At 41.6% G+C, this 21103-nt stretch overlaps 3 protein-coding genes across 3 annotated transcripts; 2 read left to right on the plus strand and 1 right to left on the minus strand.

Moving 5' to 3' along the window:
* The first annotated feature begins 1316 nt into the window (after nucleotides 1-1316).
* Nucleotides 1317-7047, plus strand: LOC147184561 (collagenase 3-like). Its single transcript, XM_086068626.1, has 10 exons — nucleotides 1317-1430; nucleotides 1530-1777; nucleotides 1895-2043; nucleotides 3567-3695; nucleotides 3782-3943; nucleotides 4845-4980; nucleotides 5062-5195; nucleotides 6243-6402; nucleotides 6474-6577; nucleotides 6663-7047. The coding sequence occupies exons 1-10, from the start codon at nucleotides 1332-1334 to the stop codon at nucleotides 6770-6772; spliced, it is 1431 nt and encodes a 476-aa protein (XP_085924752.1). The 5' UTR covers nucleotides 1317-1331; the 3' UTR covers nucleotides 6773-7047.
* A 798-nt stretch (nucleotides 7048-7845) lies between these two features.
* LOC147184562 (uncharacterized) lies at nucleotides 7846-14551 on the minus strand. Its single transcript, XM_086068705.1, has 3 exons — nucleotides 14240-14551; nucleotides 13999-14122; nucleotides 7846-8187 (listed from the first exon to the last, which is right to left on the minus strand). Exons 1-3 carry the CDS (start codon nucleotides 14432-14434, stop codon nucleotides 8126-8128), a joined length of 381 nt encoding a protein of 126 aa, XP_085924831.1. The 5' UTR covers nucleotides 14435-14551; the 3' UTR covers nucleotides 7846-8125.
* A 1119-nt stretch (nucleotides 14552-15670) lies between these two features.
* Nucleotides 15671-20154, plus strand: LOC147184563 (macrophage metalloelastase-like). The gene is made up of 10 exons (XM_086068577.1): nucleotides 15671-15950; nucleotides 16221-16474; nucleotides 17008-17156; nucleotides 17227-17352; nucleotides 17451-17612; nucleotides 18105-18285; nucleotides 18429-18559; nucleotides 18683-18842; nucleotides 18943-19046; nucleotides 19128-20154. Exons 1-10 carry the CDS (start codon nucleotides 15840-15842, stop codon nucleotides 19229-19231), a joined length of 1482 nt encoding a protein of 493 aa, XP_085924703.1. The 5' UTR covers nucleotides 15671-15839; the 3' UTR covers nucleotides 19232-20154.
* The last annotated feature ends 949 nt before the right edge of the window (nucleotides 20155-21103 follow it).

Below are 21103 nucleotides of genomic sequence, written 5' to 3' on the forward strand. Positions count from 1 at the left end.
AGGTATCGCTCCACACATGCTCTCTCTACTCATCGTGCTGTTTCCTACAATTCAACATGGGTGGAGGATTCCATCCATCCATTTTCTTAACCGCTTGTCCTCACAAGGGTCGCGGGGGGCGCTGGAGCCCAGCTGGTTTCGGGCAGTAGGCTTCCTAAAACCCGCTTCATCTGTATATCAGCCAGGAACTTCACATGTATTGTAGAGTAATTATTAGACAATACAGCATGGGACTTTCTGCTGTTAGCTGGGCCGTGGCCACAGCTAACTAATTGTTACTAGCAGCAGACAGTGATGAAGACTTACTTTCTTCTTCAGAAACTTCCTTCCTTATATCCATCATGACTCCCTTTTTCGGCCGTGACAGACAATGGACGCTAATACCGGCAGGTTATGAGCCAGTAAACAAGCAGGAAAACATACAATGGAGTCTCAGTAATAAGGAAGTTCAAGTGGAATGGATTAGAATTGGATAACAAAACATGACAAGCGCTCTCGCTATCTACAGTAGTATTGAAATGAAGGAAATCAATTGATTTCTAATCATATAAGTAATTAATTACAGTCCATCCGTCACGTTATTTTCCTCAATGCTGCTTGTAGTTGGCATATTTGGAACACTTGGCTGACAGAGGAACGTTCAACTGCAAGCATGGTCGACGACGCAGTGAAAACATGGACTGGATTGTTACTATTAAGGACGTTTCAGACATGATGAAGTGGAATGGATTGGATAATGACACACGAGAAGCGTAGACGACCGTACACTTAGAACTAAAGGGAAACCAACAGATTTATGATTATATTTACATGAATAATGAAGTTATGTGCCTAAATATTTAGTTTATTTTGCTTTCTGTATACTATATATTTAAGGTTTTTGATCTTTTTAGTAAAAAAAAAACTATATATATATATACAACCAATTCAATTAGGAATTAAATGTTTTTACGTTTGCTGCCTAATATTTTAACATTGTCAATGTATGTTCTTTTAATACATTTTGTAACCTACTTTTGTTTTCTCGCTCTGTTAACTGTAGTTAACTACTGTGTTTGTTGATGCTGATTTCCTTGTGTTAAGCACATTGAGTTGCCTTGTGTATGCAATGTGCTATACAAATAAACTTGCCTTGCCTATATTTTATTTTTAGTTTGCCTAAGCATAATTTGTCAATCACTGTTATGGAAAACTTTGAAGTTGGGTGAGTAATCAAATGCAACTTCCTCTTCATCCATATTAGGAATTTGAGGTTTCTCAACATTGAGACCTTTAGACTATATAAGCACTGCAATGAGCACAGAAACACAAGTTGAATAGATCAAGGAAACATGGGTGCTCTTAACCTGTACATTTTACTATGCCTGGCGGCTGCAGCTTGCTGTGGGCCTGTGTTGCACTTGACAGCCCAAGATGAGAATTTTGCAGGGGTATGCTTTTATTGTTTTATTGCTTTGACAGTCTAACCTAGATTGCTCGTATTATACTGTGTAAAATATTTTTGATGATAAACTGACCTTCTTTTACAGAGCTACCTGAAAAAATTCTATGATCTAAAGGACGAAAGTGGCCCATCTGCCCGAAGTAGGATCAGTCAACTCAACCAAAAACTGAGTGACATGCAGAGATTCTTCGGTCTACAAATCACTGGAACACTGGATGCTGACACCTTGGAGATGATGAAGAAGCCTCGCTGTGGCGTGCCAGACAGCAAAGTTAGCAGTTTTACCACTTTTGGAACCAGCTACCAGTGGCAGAAAAACAGTCTGACGTACAGGTAAATTATTTTCTGGAGTACAACAGTGGCCAACTGAATGTTGTGTTTGGTCAGATGGGATAAATTAATATTGTATATTTTTCATATTCTTTTTTTTTTTTTTTTATCAATCTGCAGGATAGAGAACTACACACCAGACTTGTCCCAGTCAGAAGTCGATGACTCCATAATAAGAGCCCTGGACGTTTGGGCTCAAGTTACTCCTCTTAGATTCACGAGAATCTACAGTGGCACAGCGGACATCATGATCTCATTTGGTAGCCTGTGTAAGTACAGAATCCTCATTTCAAAATGACTGCTTATTAAACTCAATTTGTTTTTAAGTAGACTGAATTAAAATATCAGTCTCAGTTTGAGCCATTCTGTGTTGAAACAAAAAACAAATATTTTCGTTGGCAAAATTAAAATGTGAATGCTTAAAAAAATGAAATAAAAACATTCCGAAACTACATTTTACACTTATAAAACTAACTTGTAGCAAAAATGTCCTATGTTTTCGTCTCTGTCACTTAATTTCATCCGTGAGCTATCAGGGTTAGTTTTAAACGTAATTATTTCTCTATTACTGTTCAGATGTACAGAAGAAGGAAAGCCAAACAGTTGTTTGGGAATTGTAGTTTACATTATCATACAATACTTATTGTGATCTTGCAGTCAACAAATACTGTATAAAAAACTAAAACTAATACTAAAGCAAATAGAAAAAATCAAAACAAAGCATTTAAAAAAACTAATAAAAATCCACTCAAAAACAAAAATTAAAACAAACTGAATAAAAAAAACTGTCAAAATGAAATAAAAAATAATAATTATAATGAAAAACCCAACTATTATAAACCTAACGTGGATCACTTTTTCCAAGACACAATTTGTTGAATATGTAATATACAGTACATATAGCAAAAAGACTATAGCCAGCCTACCTTTAGTGTGGTGTGATGTGAACATTACTATTTAAAGTTTTGTGCTTTGCCAAGACAATATTTGTTCCAAAATTTTAGTAGTAATTGTCGTTACCTTACTAGATACATACGGTACATCTATAAAGTGTGATATCTAGGGTGAGCAGATTTTCAAAATTAAAAAAAACGGACACTACAATTTTGCTGAAAATCAAATACATGTATGCAATAAATTCTCACCAGGAACTATTTATAACAAATTGAATCCCTAATCAATCTGGTTGTGCCATCTTTGTTGACAATTCAACAGCTGTAAATAAGTTAAAGCACTCGCCATTATCCAACGTTTATCCACGCCCGCTATATAACTATATACAGTATAAATATATAAATACATAACTGTTAAATGCCTTTTCAATTATTTTCATATGAATCGCTATGACAACGGTGTGATTGACATGCACATGGGCCAAACAATGAGCTTTCTGATTGGACTAAAAAGAAAAGAACGGTCAGCGGGACGGGACTTAAAACTGTCTCATTTAAAACGGGACGCCTGGTTGGTTACCATAGTGATACAAGTATGTCATATGAGACCAGCATTTTGATCAGCATAACCTAAAAAACTGTTGACTTGTCTTATAAGGCCTGGTGCATATTTAAATGACAGTTGTTTTTTCAAAGCATCACACCAATTAAACACTGTTACATAACACATTGGATCACTCAACAAAAAGACAACAAGCTGGTGGCAAGTTCGTGCAGGTATTATCTGAAAGCTATTTCCCATGTTATACAAAAAGGTCGTACGGTGAACTTAGGAGATTGCGCAGTCAGTCATTGTGTAGGTTTGTCACCCCTGATCTAAATATGTTAATTATTATCAGCACATGGTGATTATTACCCCTTTGATGGCCCTGATGGAACTCTGGCCCACGCCTTTCCTCCATCTGCTGGCATTGGGGGAGATGCTCACTTCGACGAGGATGAGACCTTCACTTTTCGTTCAAAATCTGGTGAGTTTTTGAAGGTTGGGTTCATTCCAAAAATGCTTTGCTAATACAGTATATTAATGTCTCCCAATATGTTTGCTTTTGTGCAGGTTATATTCTTTTCCTGGTGGCAGCTCATGAGTTTGGTCATTCGTTGGGACTAACTCATTCTAATGACCCTGGTGCCCTCATGTACCCTGTATACTCATACACAAACCCTTCTAACTTCCGTCTGCCGCAAGATGATGTCAATGGCATCCAGTCTCTTTATGGTATGTGACTACGCAATAGTGTTCATTTTAGCCACCATTTTTAAATGTAGTCTTAGTTTTAGTCCAGTTTCAATCACGCTTGTTAGTTTTTATCATAATTAGTCAGCTTCATCCGGTTTTATTTAGTGAATTTTTTGTCGACTATATATCTAGCATTTTAGTCTTGATTTTAGTCCAAGAAAACATAATTTTATTCATCTAGTTTTAGTCAAAAACTTTCAACGTTTTAGTCTAGTTTTAGTCAGGACAATCATTTTACCCCTGTATATTTTTTTGTCAGCAGATTATGTTGAACGTTTCGGATCTAAAACTATTTCATATAAATTTTTCTCTCATCTTTTTGGTGAAAAACAACTTCACACACAATTACAGTGTATCAACAAGTGGCTACTATTGCTACATGCTATGAGCTAGTAAATTAGCCAGCATTAGTTAGCGGTAACTGTTGGAACGTTATAAATGTTGGATTAATGTTACGTTATTTATTGAAAATTTTTTTTTTTACTTTCCTCCGTGAATCCGCCTCCTGTCTGTCCCATGTGTTTGTGCATGTTGCACATGCAAGCTGCAGATTTGAAAGGGGGTGTGTCACTGTGTGTCACATGACAGATTAGCAGAGACAAGATTTTACATAAATAATTTTCGGCTCGTTTTTGTTCATGAACTAAAATGTACATAGATTTTAGTCCAGTTTTATTAAAGTAAAGTACATTTTCGTCTCGTTTTCATTAGTCAATGAAAATGCATACTGATTTAGTCCCAGTTATTGTTTATTAATGAGGGTTTTAGTCTAGTTTTAGTCCGGTGAAAATGTAAAAATTAACATTACTTGGTTAAAAGTCATGCGCAGTCTGATATTTCTCTGAAAATTATCAAGTAATAGCATATATTTCATTCTCAGGTCCCAATCCTGATACGGATCCTGGTACAAATCCTGATAAGCCTCAGCCACCCACTACTCCTGATGCTTGTGACACAAACATGGTGTTAGACGCTGTGACCACACTGCGAGGAGAGATGCTCTTCTTCAAAGACAGGTATTGCACCAATCAAAATCAAATCATCAAACTAAAAACACAACCTATTCTGTAGTTAATTCATGTATTGCGCGGTTTTAGGTTCTTTTGGCGAGTCTACCCTCAGAGCAGGACACCTCAGCAAAGTTTCATCACAAACCTGTGGCCCAGTGCCCCCAGTAAAATTGATGCTGCTTATGAAAGCCAACAGACAGGAAATGTTTTTATCTTTAGAGGTAAAGTACATGCCATTGGTCTAGTGAGATTATACCATTTTCTTGACAATAATATGTAGTAGATATGGTATTATGGTTAACTCATTTGCTCCCAAAAACGTATAAAAAGGTTCTATTTTAAATATTTCCACGGTCCCAAAAACGTGTTTATAGGTTTTTGTTTTGCTTTGTTTTTTAAATGTTTTTTTTTTTTAATGCTAGAGCATACAGAAAGCTTTGATGCAGCCTCTGATCTGAAGGGTCGCTTAAAGCAATGGTAGTTATTACAAAAACGGTCAGCAGGTGGCAGCAGAGTATAAGAGATCAGCCAGGGCCATGTTGCAACAAGCTCTTTTCCCCAGTGTTTTCAACAGGTTTGTGAATAATGATGAAACTTAGGTATATTCTAATGCTAATTGCTGCTACTTTTTTTTCCTGATGAAAGAAGAGACTCTAATCTTTCATTTGGTAGGTTCCATGTTTTTTTTTTTAATAGCAATAGAACACAATAATCTGTGGGCCTTGCAATATCAGTCAAAATCCAGTAAAACAGCCGGGAGTGGAGGGGGTTGCTTCGGTGAAAATGGGAGTGAATGAGTTAATATTGATTAGTGGAATATGAGTTAAGCAGCAGAATCCAGCAGTTTTTATCCATCTCAGGGGGCGGCCATTTTGTCACTTGCTGTCGACTGAAGATGTCATCACAGTTGCTCAGGGCTCAGAGAACGACCAGTCACAGCTCACCTGTTTACTGAACCAATCACAGCTCAACTTCAGTAAACAGGTGAGCTGTGATTGGCCGTTCCCTGAGCCCTGAGCAACTGTGACGTCATCTTCAGTCGACAGCAAGTGGACAAATGCCCCCCCCCCCCCTTAGATGGATAAAAACGACTGGATTTTGTTTCATAACTCATATTCCACAAATGCATTATTAATCAGAATGTCATGTTTAGACTAGTGAGGTCACATATAACAAATTATTGTTAAGAAATGTTTATGGTTGACTTCCCCTTTAAAACTAAATATCATCTCCACCGTCCATCTACTAAAAGTTTTTTTTTGCCGCAGGTCGTCAAGTTTGGGTTTTCCGTGGCTATGATCTTGTTCAAGGATATCCTAAGCCAATAAAAACTTTTGGTCTTCCCATAAAAGTGAACAAAATTGACGCCGCTTTGTACGATGTGGAATCAGGGAAGACGCTATTCTTTGTTGGCAAGACTTACTACAGGTATGTTCAATGATACGATCAGAATGAGGTGACTGTTTACAAATTGGTCTAATTATTATTTTTATTTAAAGCTATGATGAAGTCAGTAAGAAAATGGACCAGGGATTCCCTAAACGTGTTGATGAGACATTTTCTGGCCTAACCGGAGAGGTGACAGCAGCTTTCCAGTACAAAGGTGAGTAAACACTCAATCAATGTAAGCTGTTGTGTGTAACTCCAGTATTTTTATTTATTTATTAAAATGAGCTTCTGTTTTCCAGGTTTTACCTACATCTACAGTGGACCTCACATGTTTGAGTACAGCCTGAGCACCGGAACGTTTTTCCGTGTGTTGGGAAATAACTACTTCTTGCCCTGCACCAACTTCTAGATCATCTTACTTTGTGTGAAGGAACTGAGGATCAAAATTAGTGTTTTATATGTTCTTTAGCTATCCATATTTTTTACAATATTATTATATATAATATTATTTTTCATAATATTTTTAAAATGTTTTGTAACTTTAGTTTTTTATGAAGTTAAGTTAAAAAGTGGCACACAGAAGGTTGTATTGTTTTCAGTGACCACGCATTTGAATGTACTATGTAAATGCAAACACTGTGACAACATAAGCAGAAAAAGAATAAATATAATTATAGTAATTCATTTGCTGTCATCTCATTTTTAGCACATTATAGGACATTGTGTGGAGTAAATGCAGTCCCCTTGAAGTGATCTTTATTGCTATGTCTGTCTTTATCATTAACAATTTGGGTCCCTATTTGCTGATGCAGATAGAGGTTTCTTGTTGGTGGCGATCCAAATTTCTAATTAAATAGATCATATGCTCACAGTTAAATTTAGTATCCAAGCAGACAAACTTGCCAGAAATCTTTAGCATATACAGTGCCTTGCAAAAGTATTAGCCCCCCTCAAACAGGCTCACTTGTGGAGCCAATTGGCTTCACTGGGAGAAAAGGGGGTGCATAATTTTGCACACCCTACTTTTTAGTTTCTATTTGTTTAAATTGCTCCAGGGCCTATCAGCATGATATTATGTCATCGTCAGCAAGTGTGGGCTTTCTCTGACTATACTCTGGTCCCCAAAAACTCACTACATTCGGCCTGCCCAGAAGTGTGAGGAAAATTGATGCAGCTTTCTAGAATGTGGAATCGAGAAAGACTCTGATTTCTGTGGGCAGTTACAACTACAGGTAATTAAAAACCATAAGGTTGTTTTTTAACCAAACATTATACAATGAGCTTCTGTTTACAAAGGAGGAAATCAAGCGAGGAGCGGCACAGAGGACACAGAAACATAACATTTTCTGGTTTGAGTAAAGTGACGGCAGCTTTCCAGTACGTAAAGTACGTAAGTAAAACAAATAGATTTTACCAACAACAACAAACCAGATAAAATGATTCATGATAGAAATCACAAAAAGAAGCATTAATGATGGCATTTTGCATTTTTCTTTTATGAACAAGAGGAAATGGGGAAACTTAACTTTACAGACTGGAATTGGTGAGCAGATGTTTGACCCCAATTTTTTTTCATGCTACGAGTGTGTCAAAAAGGTTTCAGGATTGTTGTCACAAAAGATTAATCTAAAATCGAAATAACAAGTTTTCCCCTTAAAAGAAATCCCCTTGGTAGAATTTAACGCGGTTTCCGAGCCTTTTCTGCCACGCCTTTATGCACTCCTGAAAGAATTCTTCCGGGTTCATCCACAACTCTGTCATATTAAACAACTTTATATCGTCCACATCTTCGAAATGGGTCCCATTGTGGACTCCCTTGAGCTTCTGAAAGAGAGGAAAAAATGTTGTCATGGTGAAGCAGCCATGAGTTGATTATCACAGTGAACGAAGATGTGCTTGGTCGACCGTCTGGCCCACAATGAAGGGCAAAACTCGTTGTTTGTGTTTGAAATGTATCTTTTGTGGCACCAGTCTTGGAACTTTTCTGACACACCTTATTTGAATTTAGAAAGAAGGTGAATTATACATTATGTTGCTTCATAAAACTTTCTTACATTTATTCACTATATGAATACATTTATGCATTACTGTAATTGTATTCCTATCTTTATTTTTAGGTCACTTGTTGCAAATACTTTGGAGCTACTGAAACCCGAATGGATGTGCAGGAGATCTTTGTTTACAACAGTGTTACAAGTTCCAACATAAACTGAATTTGTATGTAAATCAGAAATTATACTGAAGCCTGTATTCCACTGAACGGCGAAGGATTTGCGAGGGTGGCGGATGTTGATTTTTCATCAGGGTTTGTTGTGGAGACTATGTCGATAGGAAGCAGGTAGCGGATGTGATCACTTTTATCCAACAGCATTTGCATTTAACATTCCCAAAAAATTCAATAAAGTCCAGTATGCTCATTGGTCCATTTGTGCTGGTTTATCCTTAAGTAGTGTGCCAATAATCAATGTGTTGCTGTTACTGTACGTGGATGGATGGATGTGTATGGGTATGTGTGTGTGGTCTCTCACATGGACGCACACTCAGTCAGGAAAGCACAGAAAAAACTTGGAAAACTTAACACAACGCAGAATAAATCTCTACTACGGCACACTTCAACTGCTAAACGAAGTGCTTGTCGCGGTGGCCTCTCTCTCTCTCTCTCTCTCTCTCTCTCTCTCTCTCTCTCTCTCTCTCTCTCTCTCTCTCTCTCTCTCTCTCTCTCTCTCTCTCTCTCTCTCTCTCGACCGCAACGGCAAACTCAAACCCAAACTAAGATGCGCAAACAGTGCCTACTGAAAAAAATAATTATACTTGAGTCTTTTATACAGGGTTCTTTCAAGGTCGCAAACGCTTAGCCAGATGTTCACCAACAGTTTTAATGGTCCCAAGGAAGTTTTGAACAAAATACGAAATCATGTGTGACATTAACTGAGCGTGCATTCTTGTCCCACAGGACGTAACGATGCATTTCTACACCAGTGGCGGAGCCAGACTTTTATAAATGGGGGGCCAGGGAGGGGCCAAGGATACTTTGTATACGTATCCAAAGATTAGGCCAAATAATTTTGTTTTATAAACAATTAATTTCAAATGGAGTCTCTAAATGTTAAAATATATGTAAGTACACATTACAGCACACGTAAGAGGTTCAGGAAATGAATGGATTATAGCACAGAGGAGATTTTTGTCCATAATGTGCTGGACAAAATGTACAATATTCGAACAATAAACAGTTAACAGTGTTTTACATGAATGAAATTTGCAATTTGTTTGAACAAGTCATATTTTCTTGTTTAATTTTCCACACACCCTATGAAAAAAAAAAGGTCACTCCTAGCACTTTATTTACAATCACATAATGTTACTAATGTTATTATTTAATAATAATGTTATTAAATCTTGCTATTAAACCCCCCACTTCTAGACTAAAAACATTAGGGCATATATACTAAGGGAGTAAGTGCTAAACTGTACTCTTCACTCTTCGCACCATTCGTAACCTTACTGTATATTTGGACCCATGTAATCTGCATAACATTGTTATGTTGCTGGGCTCTCAGTGTGTTTTTTCCTATGTCTCGCAGTGCCTGGTTAACAAGGGGGGCGTGTCCCCTTGTGCCGCACCTGTTTCGCATCAGCCAGTAGGACGATAAGCCGACTGGGTTTCCAAGCTGCCACTGTTGGATTGTTACTCCGCTTGCTCACAGCCACAGCCTAGTGTTTCTCTGTTTCTCGTTGTCAGTTACATTTAAATCTTTCTTAAATTATGCAACTCCGTGAGACAGGAATCAAGGACCACACCCAAGTTTGTCTTTCTGCAGAAAGGAGGAAGTGGATGGTCTCAGCACCAAAGGACTTCCTGCCTCCACCTCCTTGCTCTCCACATTTATTCACAAGTTTAGAAGGCGGTACTAAACTCACAATGATTTAAAAAAAACATGCATCTGGTGTGTGTGTGTGTGGGTGTAGCATTTCGATTGCAGCAAATAGTAAAGTGCTTATCCATGTGATAACTTATTATACAAAATTTCCAACACTCGTCTTTGCTACTTGTGACTTTAAAGCTCTCGTTTTGGTATACGTAAGTTTTGCTACGTCTCTTTTTGTTCCCACCTTGTGTGGCGCATTTTTATAGCTATAGTTTTTGTGTTGATTTCTTGTTTTTGCGGTTTATAGCCTTTGGGTATTTTGTGTTTGTGTCACTTCCCTTACTTACATTTTGCAAGCACCTTTTGTTAACCTTCTGTCCTGGCTTTCGACCAGCGCTTTGTGTTTTTATTCACGTGTTTTTGGTGAATAAACGACAGTTACACGAGGGATCTGAGTGACAAGCAATGCTGGCGGTCGTTCGGAACTCATAGAACCATAGTTACATACGTAACTGTCGTTTTATTTTGTCCCTCCCGACCGCCAGGTGGCGGTGCTGAAACAGCACGGAACGCCGAATACCAGCAATGTCACGAAGACCCTCGGAACTGTACCTCACAGAGGGGCCTCCGCAGGACCGCGAACCACATCCAGTGGATGAGGAGAGGTGACATCCAAACTGTAGAATCTGGAGAACGTGCAAGGCAACGACCAGTAAGCAGCCGCACAGACGTCTTCCAAGGACACTCCTTTCAGAACAGCCCATGAGGTAGACACACCCTTGGTGGAGTGACTGTGCACCCCAGGAGGAGGGGGACGACCAGAGACCCGATACGACTGCCGAATCACCTCTCTGATCCAATGGGAGAGGCGTTGCTTGGACACAGCAGCTTCCACCTGTTAGCATACAGCGAACGAGTGGACGTAGCCCTGGCATTAAGGATCGTATGCTGAACAGAAGACGAGCACTCAGTCAGCAACAGGTCTCGACCCTCAGCAGCCAGAGACACAGATGGAGCCAAATCTAACCCCGCTGTTGGGACAGTAGATCCAACCGACTGGGCAGGATCCACGGTTCGGAGAGGGAACTAAGTCTGGGCTGGCCAAAGACGGGCCACCAGCAACAATGTGTGACCCTCCAGAAGGACCCTCTGAAGGGTCAGATGAATGAGGGGGAGAGGTTGGAAGGCATATAGCAGTCCCCTTGGCCAGGGGTGTGCTAGAGCATCCTGGCCTAGCGGGCTGCTCTATTCCCTCAGGGAAAACCAGAGGGGACAATGAGTGGACTACTCGGAGGCAAAAAGATCCACTGTCACCTTTCCGAAGTGACTTCAAATGGCGCTCACCACCTCCGGGTGGAGACGGCAATCCCCCTGAGGCGGACGACGGCAGGAGAGGGAATCCGCCGACTGGTTGACAATGCCCGGGAGAAACATGGCCCGCAGGCTGGCAAGACGGGGGGGCGGCCCATCTGAGAAGCCTCCGTGAGGCCCGTAGCAGCTGAGCGGACCTTGTCCCGCCCTGATGATTGATTGGATACACAGTGGAGGTGTTGTCCGATCATACCAGGGCATGGCGCCCTGCCACGAAGGGCAGAAAATGAACGAGGGCCAGATGCACAGCCCCCAGCTCCAGCACATTGATGTGCAGCAATCTGAACCATGCAGACCACAGGCCTTGAGCCTGTGTTGCCAAACTGCACCCCATCCACTCAGGCTGGCATCGGTGGTGACCACTTTGTGACGTGTGAGTACCACCCCCAAAGGGACTCCCGATGATAGAATAGACCGGTGACCCCAAGATGCGAGCGCACCCATGAACTGACTGGACACTCGGAGACGCTTGCGACGGTCCAGCAGCGGGTTGAGCCGGAAGTGGAGCAGCCACCATTGCAATGGTCTCAGCGACAGCAGGCCCAATGGCACAAGTGCCGTCAGGGACGTTAACTTGCCCAGCAGAAGCAAAAAAAGGACATACGGCAGCATCCCATTGGCACGGAAGAGAGAGATGAAACGTAGCACATCGTCGACCCTGGTCCAATGACATCCCGATGAACAGAGTCTGCTGAGAGGGAACAAGAGAGGACTTCTCCAGGTTGACCTTGAGCCCAAGTCATGACACATGCTGTAGAAGTGTAGACAGGTCTCGAATTGCCTGATCCTTGGACGGAGCGCATATCAGCCAGTCGTCCAAGTAAGGGAGCACCTTTATGCCCCTCGACTGCAGGGGTGCAAGTGCTGCCTTCACTACATGTGTGAACACTCTGGGAGAGAGTGACAGCCCAATTGGGAGTACTCTGAACTGCCAGTGGCGATGCCCTGTAGGCAAAGCGGAGAAACTTCCTGTGCTGAGGAGCAATAGGGATGTGGAAGTAAGCGTCCTTCAGATCAATTGACGTGAACCATTGCCTTCGGGCAATCGTCCTCAACACGGCCGACGTAGTTAGAATATGAAAGGGCAACACCCTGAGGTAACGGTTGAGACCTCTCAGATCTAAAATAGGGCGTAGTCCGCCTGTTTTTGAAATGAGGAAATAGGGGGAGTAGAATCCCCCTGGATGAGCCAAGGGATCCACTGCTTCGATAGCGGACTTGGCGAGGAGGGTCGCTAGCTCTTGATCCAGACCTAGTGCCTTTTCCGGGTCGCTGATGACAGTCTCTCTGACTCGGATGTAGAGAGGGGGCTGGCGTCGGAAGGTTCAAAGCACCCATGGGTCCGAAGCGAGGGCAGCCCAGTAGTTGAGCTGGTGACAGGAAAAGTAACTGACTGCCGGCCCCTTGGGCTCAATCCCTGGCCCTCCCAGATTTAGGGGTCCGAGAGGGATGGAGCGTGGTGCGTTAACCTAGGGGCTGACCATGGGGCCCTCGACCAGAGGGGCGAACCCCACGGGCGTCCGAGACATGGCCCCGTGTGGGATGACGAAGCCCGTATCTCCCCGTAGGCCAAAAGGATTGCCCAGTACGTGACAGAGGGGCGGCTGGGAGAGCAGCTTCGAGCCGAGTTTGACGGAGCATAGGGCCTGGCAAGGCTAGCAAACTTAAACTTTGCGTCATTAGCACGCACTGTACGTTCCAGCCCTCATGTTGCTGCCAAACCAAAAACTTGACCTGGCACCACAGGGAGGTGACGCAGTTCCTTCCGGGAGAGATTGGGCCACCTGACGGCACGCCTGGATAAGCAAAGGCATACTACGGCCATGCTCCCTCGAAAGGAGGAATAATCCCTCAGCGCCATGTTACAGAACGATGTAACCTCATCTACTTCGTTGTCTCTCAAACCTGTGGAGAGAGCAAGTAGAAGATGTGTCTGGGCGTTGGCCAGGCGTATTACCACCGTCGCCGTGTTGTACGATTTAGTGACCAGTTCGTCCATCAAGCGCCACTGAGGGCTAGGGCATCTCACAGCCTCTATAAGGGCCTCCTCCGGGGAGACGATGAGTGAAGCCACAGAATACTCTACATTAGGCATACAGTCCAAACCAATAGGATTCAGAAACCGCATATTTGCCAGGGTACGGCCGTCCGCCGGGAGCCGAGGATAAACACTAGAATTGGACCAGCAGGAATGAAGGTCTGTCAAAAGAAGACGAGATTCCAGGATCCAAAAAGACTCGGTTGAGTAGTCCATCGGAGAGAGGCTCAGAAAAGCAAGACGTGTCCAACTTTAAATGTTGGAAGGCGCTAAGCATAACAGTGTGCACCAATTCCGCTCCAGCTGAAAAATGTTCAGAAGGAGGAGAAGATGGGGCAGTGGAAACAGAGTCCATACCCAAGCATGCCTCAGAATCCCGGATGGAGACAGCATCCTCGGCAACGTCGTCTGCTTGGGAGGGCAATTGGAGTGTTGCATCCGGCATGTCCACCAATGCATAGGGCAACTCCACTGCAGAGGCCTGAGAAACAAAAGGGTTTCAATCACACTCGCCTGCAAACGGCTTAACTGCAAGGCAATCTGAGAGTCCGCTCAACTCTATTTACTCCGATGGTGAGGGGCAGTAGGAGAAGCAGACCTGCGTTTTGCCCGAACCCCACGAGGGTGGGGGGCCCATTGCCACCGCCGACGATGACCGCTCCTGGAGAGCCACTGCGTCCTGGTGAGGCGTAACATCAGTTGTGTTCACTGGAGTGTGGCCTGCCGCAGCAGCGCGACAGTCGAGACAGCAGTCAGTGGGTCCATTTTCGGGCAAGAAGGAGTCGTTGTCCATAGCAGTCGGCAATTGACGCGCAATGAGTGTGCGCAAGTCAACAGGCTGCTATCTTCATGTGGGAGCGGAGGCGAAAAAAACGGCCTCTTGACCAACAGAACAAACAAATTAATGTAAGTGAACGTCTGTGTCGTCATAGACTAGCAGAAGTCATGACAGACAAAATCAAAGCCATCAAACAACATCAAGGCGGCTGGCGACCTCACGGACGGAGCAAGTTGCAAGGCAATACAAGCTAGGAAAGGATCCAAAATAACTGTAACAACACTAGCGAATTGTAGTCAAAATAAGTCAAAGTAACCGTAGGCAAGACGCTAACATCCACCAGGCATACTCACAAACTTGAAGCTGCACTCAGCTCATGTAGATATAAGGGGAGCTCCAACGTCCATACATAAATTCCAAAAGTCCAAATACACCGAGCCGTCGCAGCCAAGGGTGGCGGGGAACCCCGCAGCCCCGATCAACAAGATCACAGGCCACCAGCGACGGCGACGAAGAATGGCGGTAAACGCCGAGAGTGACCCCGCAAGAAAGTCAAAGAGATTCGGTTCCGGCTACAATCCCCTTTTATACAGGAGGATCACATCAGCCGGAACCCTGGACGAGTGACGCATGAGCGTGGGGGATTTCCATGCTGTTTCAGCACCGCCACATGGCGGTCAGGAGAGATTAAATAGAACCACTCACACTCTTCCTCTGTGTTCTGTGATTCTTGGATCCACCCTCCGGTCATACCGGAGACCTAACAAACATAGTTCTAGTTGTAGGTAGACGCCTGCTTATGGAGGACCAAAACTGCCAAAATTAAAACTAAATAAATGACTAAATAAATAAATAAATTAATTAATAAAAGTTAAAATAAAAACATATATATATATATATATATATATATATATGCTCTAATTTATTTATTTAGTCATTTATTTATTTATTTTTGGCAGTTTTGGTCCTCCATACCTGCTATATTTTTGTTTTGGAATCCAAGTTCCCAATTCATTTAATTTCATGTAAATAAATGCCCCAAATGGAATGGGTGTCAGATAGTTACAAAGCAACCAAAGGAGGTGGCCTGTTATCACTTATGTCAAAACACGTTTCCCTCCATTATGTTCTCATTACAAGCACAAGCTTGTCAAGTAATTAACCCCATCTTAAAAATGTGTTTACAAAGACAGATAGAAACTGTTATGTTGAGGTATCGAATTCAAAGCTACACACTTTTACAAAGGGGCCTGTTGAGACAGTCACTGGAATGCTTCACTGCCCAGTCTTGCATTTTTCTCTGCTCTTAACCGCATATCCCAAACACGATCCCAGGAATTAACCAAGGGCTTATGAGCGTGCAGAGCACAAGAAGAGGAATTGTTACTCGCACTTAAGTCTTTAGTGCAGGATAATAATTATGGAAGGTCCATCGGTTGTCAAAGTTATGTTGACTATGATGACGACAGTTGCGCTCAGCGGATCTGTGCCAACCATCCTAACCAGCGATGAAGATCGCTCTAAAGCTCAGGTAAACACCACTGCAACTGAGAGAGTCAAATGTGATTGTATACTGAGATTCTGTACAACACTTGTGTGGCCTGGAGTGTGACTTTGTTTCTTATGACAAGACCATTGATAGGGGTTTTAAGCTCTTAAAGATGATATCCCAATGAGAATCTGCATTCTACAACCTTTTCTAATTAACTAACTCATTAAAGATTGAAAAGGCTCATTTGAACAATTTTTTTTTTTTTACAAGTTTTGGTTAGGAACTCCTGTTTGTGTTTCTTTTGTTTAGGACTACCTTTCTCACTATTTCTCTGAAGTGGGTGTCACCACTAGTAGCGAGACATGGCGTGCCGGCCTTGACTCCTACACAGACACTCTCAAGCTAATGCAAGAGTACTTTGGCCTGGAAGTGACAGGACAGTTGGACACCAGCACCATGGAAGTGATGTCGCAACCTCGCTGTGGTTTCACAGACTTGAATACATTCAAGTATGCCCACTTTGATGGGCAACCGAAGTGGGAGAAGAATGTGATCACATACAGGTTAGAAAATTTTATATTGAAACTAGAGGTGTCATGTTAACATGAAAGTGGATTTTTTTTTAAATAGAAATATGGCTGCATTTTTTAGTCATTGTTACAGTAATTTCAGAATTATTCATACAAATTAGTTAAAAGATGTATTCTACTGTAAAAAACGAGTGTGATATTGATTTGTGTTGAGGTCATTTTTCTGCCACTAGATGGCATAATTGCATTCGTAAGATGTTGGTGACAGCTCAGTGCATTTTTCTTTTCATATTCACACAAATATCTGCATTACTAATTTATTATTAAATTTATTACTGCTAAATTTTGACGTGTACGTTTCTGCTGCGTTGAGACTGGAATTCCCCCAGTACATGCTATCCAAGTAAGGGCCGGTCATTAATCGCGCATTTAAAAAAAATTGTGGCGTTAAAAGAACTTTAAATTAACTCAAAATGAATGCACTCATTTTGACACCCCTAATTGAAAACTGCAGTGACCCAACACTGATGCCTGCAATTAGTTCAGTATATGTTCAATGTTTCTAGGATAACTGAATATACACCGGACTTGAGTCAAAGTTTTGTGGAAAACACACTTGCCAAGGCCCTACAGATCTACAGTGATGTGGTTCCTTTGGATTTCAAGCAGATTCAAAGCGGCACCGCAGACATAATGATCAAGTTCAAAGCTCATGGTTAGTTCCCCCTCTCACTCCGACAAACATTTTATCACATATATTAACTTGATGTCTCTTTCAAAACCAGATCATGGAGACTTTGCGCCCTTTGATGGGGAAGGTGGGGTCCTGGCTCATGCCTTTTCCCCTGGTGGGGGCAAAGGAGGCGACACCCATTTTGATGAAGATGAAACCTGGAGTCTTACTTCAACAGGTGGCACAATCAATGAATCATTATAATGCTAATCATAATGTTACAAAAGTAAGCATGCATGTACCCATTGTTTCCATATTAACTTCCATTGTTCACAGGAACCAACCTGTTCTTGGTGGCTGCCCATGAGTTTGGACATGCACTCGGATTATCCCATTCTAAGGTTCGAGCAGCCTTAATGTACCCCACATACCAGTACGTTAACACAGAGGGCTATGTGTTACCAGAAGATGACCGAAATGGAGTGCAGGCACTATACGGTAAGAGTTTGGCCACATGGCTGCAATAAAATAATCGCGCAATGTTTGATACATCTGGATAACATCATGAGCTCTATTATTGTGAACGGCGTACTGCATATCCCGAAACTTCTACAAAGAGGCGGGTTAGAGCCAGTACTGGTATTTTCGTAGGCTGGCGGAGCTAGGTTTTGGACCCTCGTGGTTCTGGCAACACCCTGCGTGGCAGCAGCCGACCAATGGTGTCAGAATGTGAATAGGTGAATGTCAGGCATTGTAAAGCGCGTTGGGCACCGTATGTTGTAGTTAAAGCGCTATATCAAATACACTAACAGTTTTGTTTCAGCTATGTTCTTCCATCAACTGACCCTGAACAGGATAAACATTCTAGAAACGGAATGTCGTATTTTTCTTTTCTTTCATTTACATGTGTGTCAAATGCATTTTAGAGAAGCATCCTTGGGTTTGGTAACTCAGAAGGTGCAATATAAATAGAAGCTATTATTTCTATAGGAGTCCGATCTTCAACTAAACCAACAATTAACCCTGCACCAAAACCACAACCTGAACCAGAACCTGGACCTACGAAAGGACCAGAGGCTGGACCTGCACAAGACCCAGACAGGTGTAGCCGCAATCTCATTTTTGATGCTGCAACCTCCATTCAAGGTCATCTTTATTTCTTCAAGGGCAGGTAAAAAATAAAATAAAAAGTATATTTAGGTTTCCTCTTCCCCTCTCCCCTCCCACAAACATAAATAAATAAATAAATAAATACTTTTACCAGAAAGTGTGATCAGTACCTCATGTATGGTAAATGTTCCATTTGTTTTCAAGCCATTTTTGGAAGAGGAGCAGCAACTGGGATGGTGTCACTACGAGGACAATTAATTCTGTCTGGTCTGGAATCAACAAAGTTGATGCTGCCTATGAGCATAAGGCACGCAACACCGTTGTTTTAATTGAAGGTACACATGAGATGTATCTGCAGATGTTGTATTTACACTCAAGGGATTTACAATTCGATAAGCATCTGAAGTAGAAACCAGTTTACAATTCCAACATATTAAGTCGATGTTTTCTTGACAAAGGGGACCACTACTGGCAAGTCAAAAGAAACACCGTCTTACCTGGCTTTCCCAAACCTCTCAGCGACTTCGGCCTGCCTTCATTTGTCACCAAAGTTGATGCTGCTGTCCATGTTCCATTCGTAGGAAGAACCCTCTTCTTTGTAAACAACAAATACTGGAGGTGAGTAATCTGGATAGTGGTGTGCCCAAATAGGTACACTTTAAAGCACAATGACGATGATACTAGTCGGATTTTAATGTTGGTCATTACACATCTTTAGCTACAATGAACGGAGGGGCAGAATGGACCGTAGGAACCCAAAATTTATTCGCACAGAGCTCCCCGGCATTGGCTACAGAGTTGATGCTGCTTTTGAGTACAGAGGTAGGTCATGTTCAAAGATAATTCTCTCTGCAACATTATGTTGTCTGGATGTATATGCAAATGAGACACCCCCTTTTGCAGGATACCTGTTCTTTTCGTACGGATCCAGGCAGACAAAATACAATTACATTAGAAGAAGAGTGGTTCGCACCCTGATGAGCAGTGACTGGATGGACTGTGACTGAAAAGTCACCCACGTCTCTCCCTCTTCTATAAGCATTGTCTTACAATGTTCATACTGCTTCTCATCCAATAGGTCATAAGGGATTTAGTAGAGTTGGACACTTCTTTCTCTCTGTCAGCCCCCTCTTTTACGCACACCCACATTTTCGGCGAGTGTTGGATGGACGGAAAAAAACCTGCTTCAGTTGGTGCTCAGTCCGTGCATTTTTTTCAAGACTTCGCATCATACAGCACTTGCCGAAAATGTGAGCATCCGTCAACGACGTGGCCGACGGAGAGACGGAAGTGCCCACCTTTGGGATTTAGCTTCTTAAAAACATATAATCAGATATCAGTTATCAGCATGGGCTTAAATAATGCCACCAAATGGCAGAACCAGTGGTATGTCAACTTTAACTCATTCAAACCCAAAAACGTATACATCCGTTTTTGAATACTTTGTTCTTCCTTCCCAAAAACCTATTTACGGTATACGTTTTGTTGTTGTTGTTTTTTTTATGCTAGAGCATACAGAAGGCTTTGATGCAGCTTCTGACATGAAAAGGTCGCTTAAAGCAATGGTAGTTATTACAAAAACGGTCTGCAGGTGGCAACAAAGTATAAGAGATCAGCCCGGGCCTTGTTGCAACAAGCTCTTTTTGCCAGTGTTTTCAACAGGTTTGTGAATAATGATGAAACTTAGCTATATTCTAATGCTAATTGCTACAAAATGAAAACAAAAAATATATACTTTTTTTGAATATACAGCGAACGAATAATAGATTACTTTTGGTAGATTCCATGTTTTATAGCAATATAACAAAATATTCTGTGGGCCTTGCAAAATCAGTCAAAATCCAGTAAAATAGCTGGGCGCGAAGGGGGTTGCTTCAGCGAAAATGGCTGGGAGGGAATGAGTTAATAAAGCTTTGGAAGAAAATGAAAACATTTAGGTGATCAAATTATTTTCCTTCAGCAGCAAAAATGCATCCGTAAATTCTGTGCTACACTGTCATTGATTCTTCAGCTCAACATTGCAGCAAAAGGTAAAGCAAGGTCAATTATGTTTGTTGTTTATCTATAGAGGAGTTTAAAGGAAGTTACAGAATAAATATAATAGCTTATCTTTTGTAAATGTGATTCAACTTTTTGAATCGTTTAGTTCGAGTAGCGCTGGAGGCAATGTGTGTGAAGTGTCTTGCCCAAGGACACAACGACACATGAATTGGGGAGAGCGGGGATCGAACAGCCGACCTTGTGGTTACTGAACGACCGTTTCGACACCACGGCCGCCACACAAGATTAATTGACAACTTTGTTCAAATTATAAATTATAAATTCGGTTCAACAGGGGTTTAATCTGGCTTCAGAGAGACTTATCCATAACCAGTAGAGTATTAGTAGCTAAGGTTAAAGGCCTCTCTAGGTTAATCTATAAAGCTATGGCTCTTAATGAATCAAATGACAAATGCGTTAAGATAGATAACATTTTGTTCAACTTCATTTGGAAAAAAAAAATACACTACATCAAGAAGAATGTTATGAGAAAATACTTTATCCTGTGGTGAATTTAATGCTTACGATTTTTCCTCTTTAAATGCTTCATTTAAAATCAAATGGATCAAGTTAGATTTGAAGAACCCCAATTCAATATGGAATTTCGTTACAACACGTTTTCAAGTCAGTAGGAGGTTTAGATTTTTTGCTGAGATGTAATCATAATATTTCAAAATTATCAATTAAACTAGCAAATTTTCATAGTCAGCTTCTATTGTCTTAGTCGCTGATATACAAATACAATTCTCTCCCCATAGATATTACATTTGGAACAACCAAGATATTAGGTATAAAAACAAATCTTTATATATTAACAGGTGGGTTGATAATGGTATCAG

Source organism: Leptonotus elevatus, chromosome 1, assembly GCF_054856555.1.
Source record: "Leptonotus elevatus isolate MCC_2025b chromosome 1, RoL_Lele_1.0, whole genome shotgun sequence".
NCBI classification, from domain to species: Eukaryota; Metazoa; Chordata; class Actinopteri; order Syngnathiformes; family Syngnathidae; genus Leptonotus; species Leptonotus elevatus.

Excerpts from the sequence above, each read along its gene's own strand:
- LOC147184563 (XM_086068577.1), top strand. The coding sequence starts at position 15,840 with ATGGAAGGTCCATCGGTTGTCAAAGTTATGTTGACTATGATGACGACA. Across the intron at positions 18,286-18,428 it reads CTTTATTTCTTCAAGGGCAG|CCATTTTTGGAAGAGGAGCA; the intron begins GTAAAAAATAAA and ends TTTGTTTTCAAG. Across the intron at positions 18,843-18,942 it reads GTAAACAACAAATACTGGAG|CTACAATGAACGGAGGGGCA; the intron begins GTGAGTAATCTG and ends ACACATCTTTAG.
- LOC147184562 (XM_086068705.1), bottom strand. The coding sequence starts at position 14,434 with ATGGACAACGACTCCTTCTTGCCCGAAAATGGACCCACTGACTGCTGT. Across the intron at positions 14,123-14,239 it reads GGGGTTCGGGCAAAACGCAG|GCCTCTGCAGTGGAGTTGCC; the intron begins GTCTGCTTCTCC and ends TTTGTTTCTCAG. Across the intron at positions 8,188-13,998 it reads GGATTCTGAGGCATGCTTGG|AAGCTCAAGGGAGTCCACAA; the intron begins GTATGGACTCTG and ends CCTCTCTTTCAG.
- LOC147184561 (XM_086068626.1), top strand. The coding sequence starts at position 1,332 with ATGGGTGCTCTTAACCTGTACATTTTACTATGCCTGGCGGCTGCAGCT. Across the intron at positions 3,696-3,781 it reads CACTTTTCGTTCAAAATCTG|GTTATATTCTTTTCCTGGTG; the intron begins GTGAGTTTTTGA and ends GCTTTTGTGCAG. Across the intron at positions 6,403-6,473 it reads GTTGGCAAGACTTACTACAG|CTATGATGAAGTCAGTAAGA; the intron begins GTATGTTCAATG and ends TTTTATTTAAAG.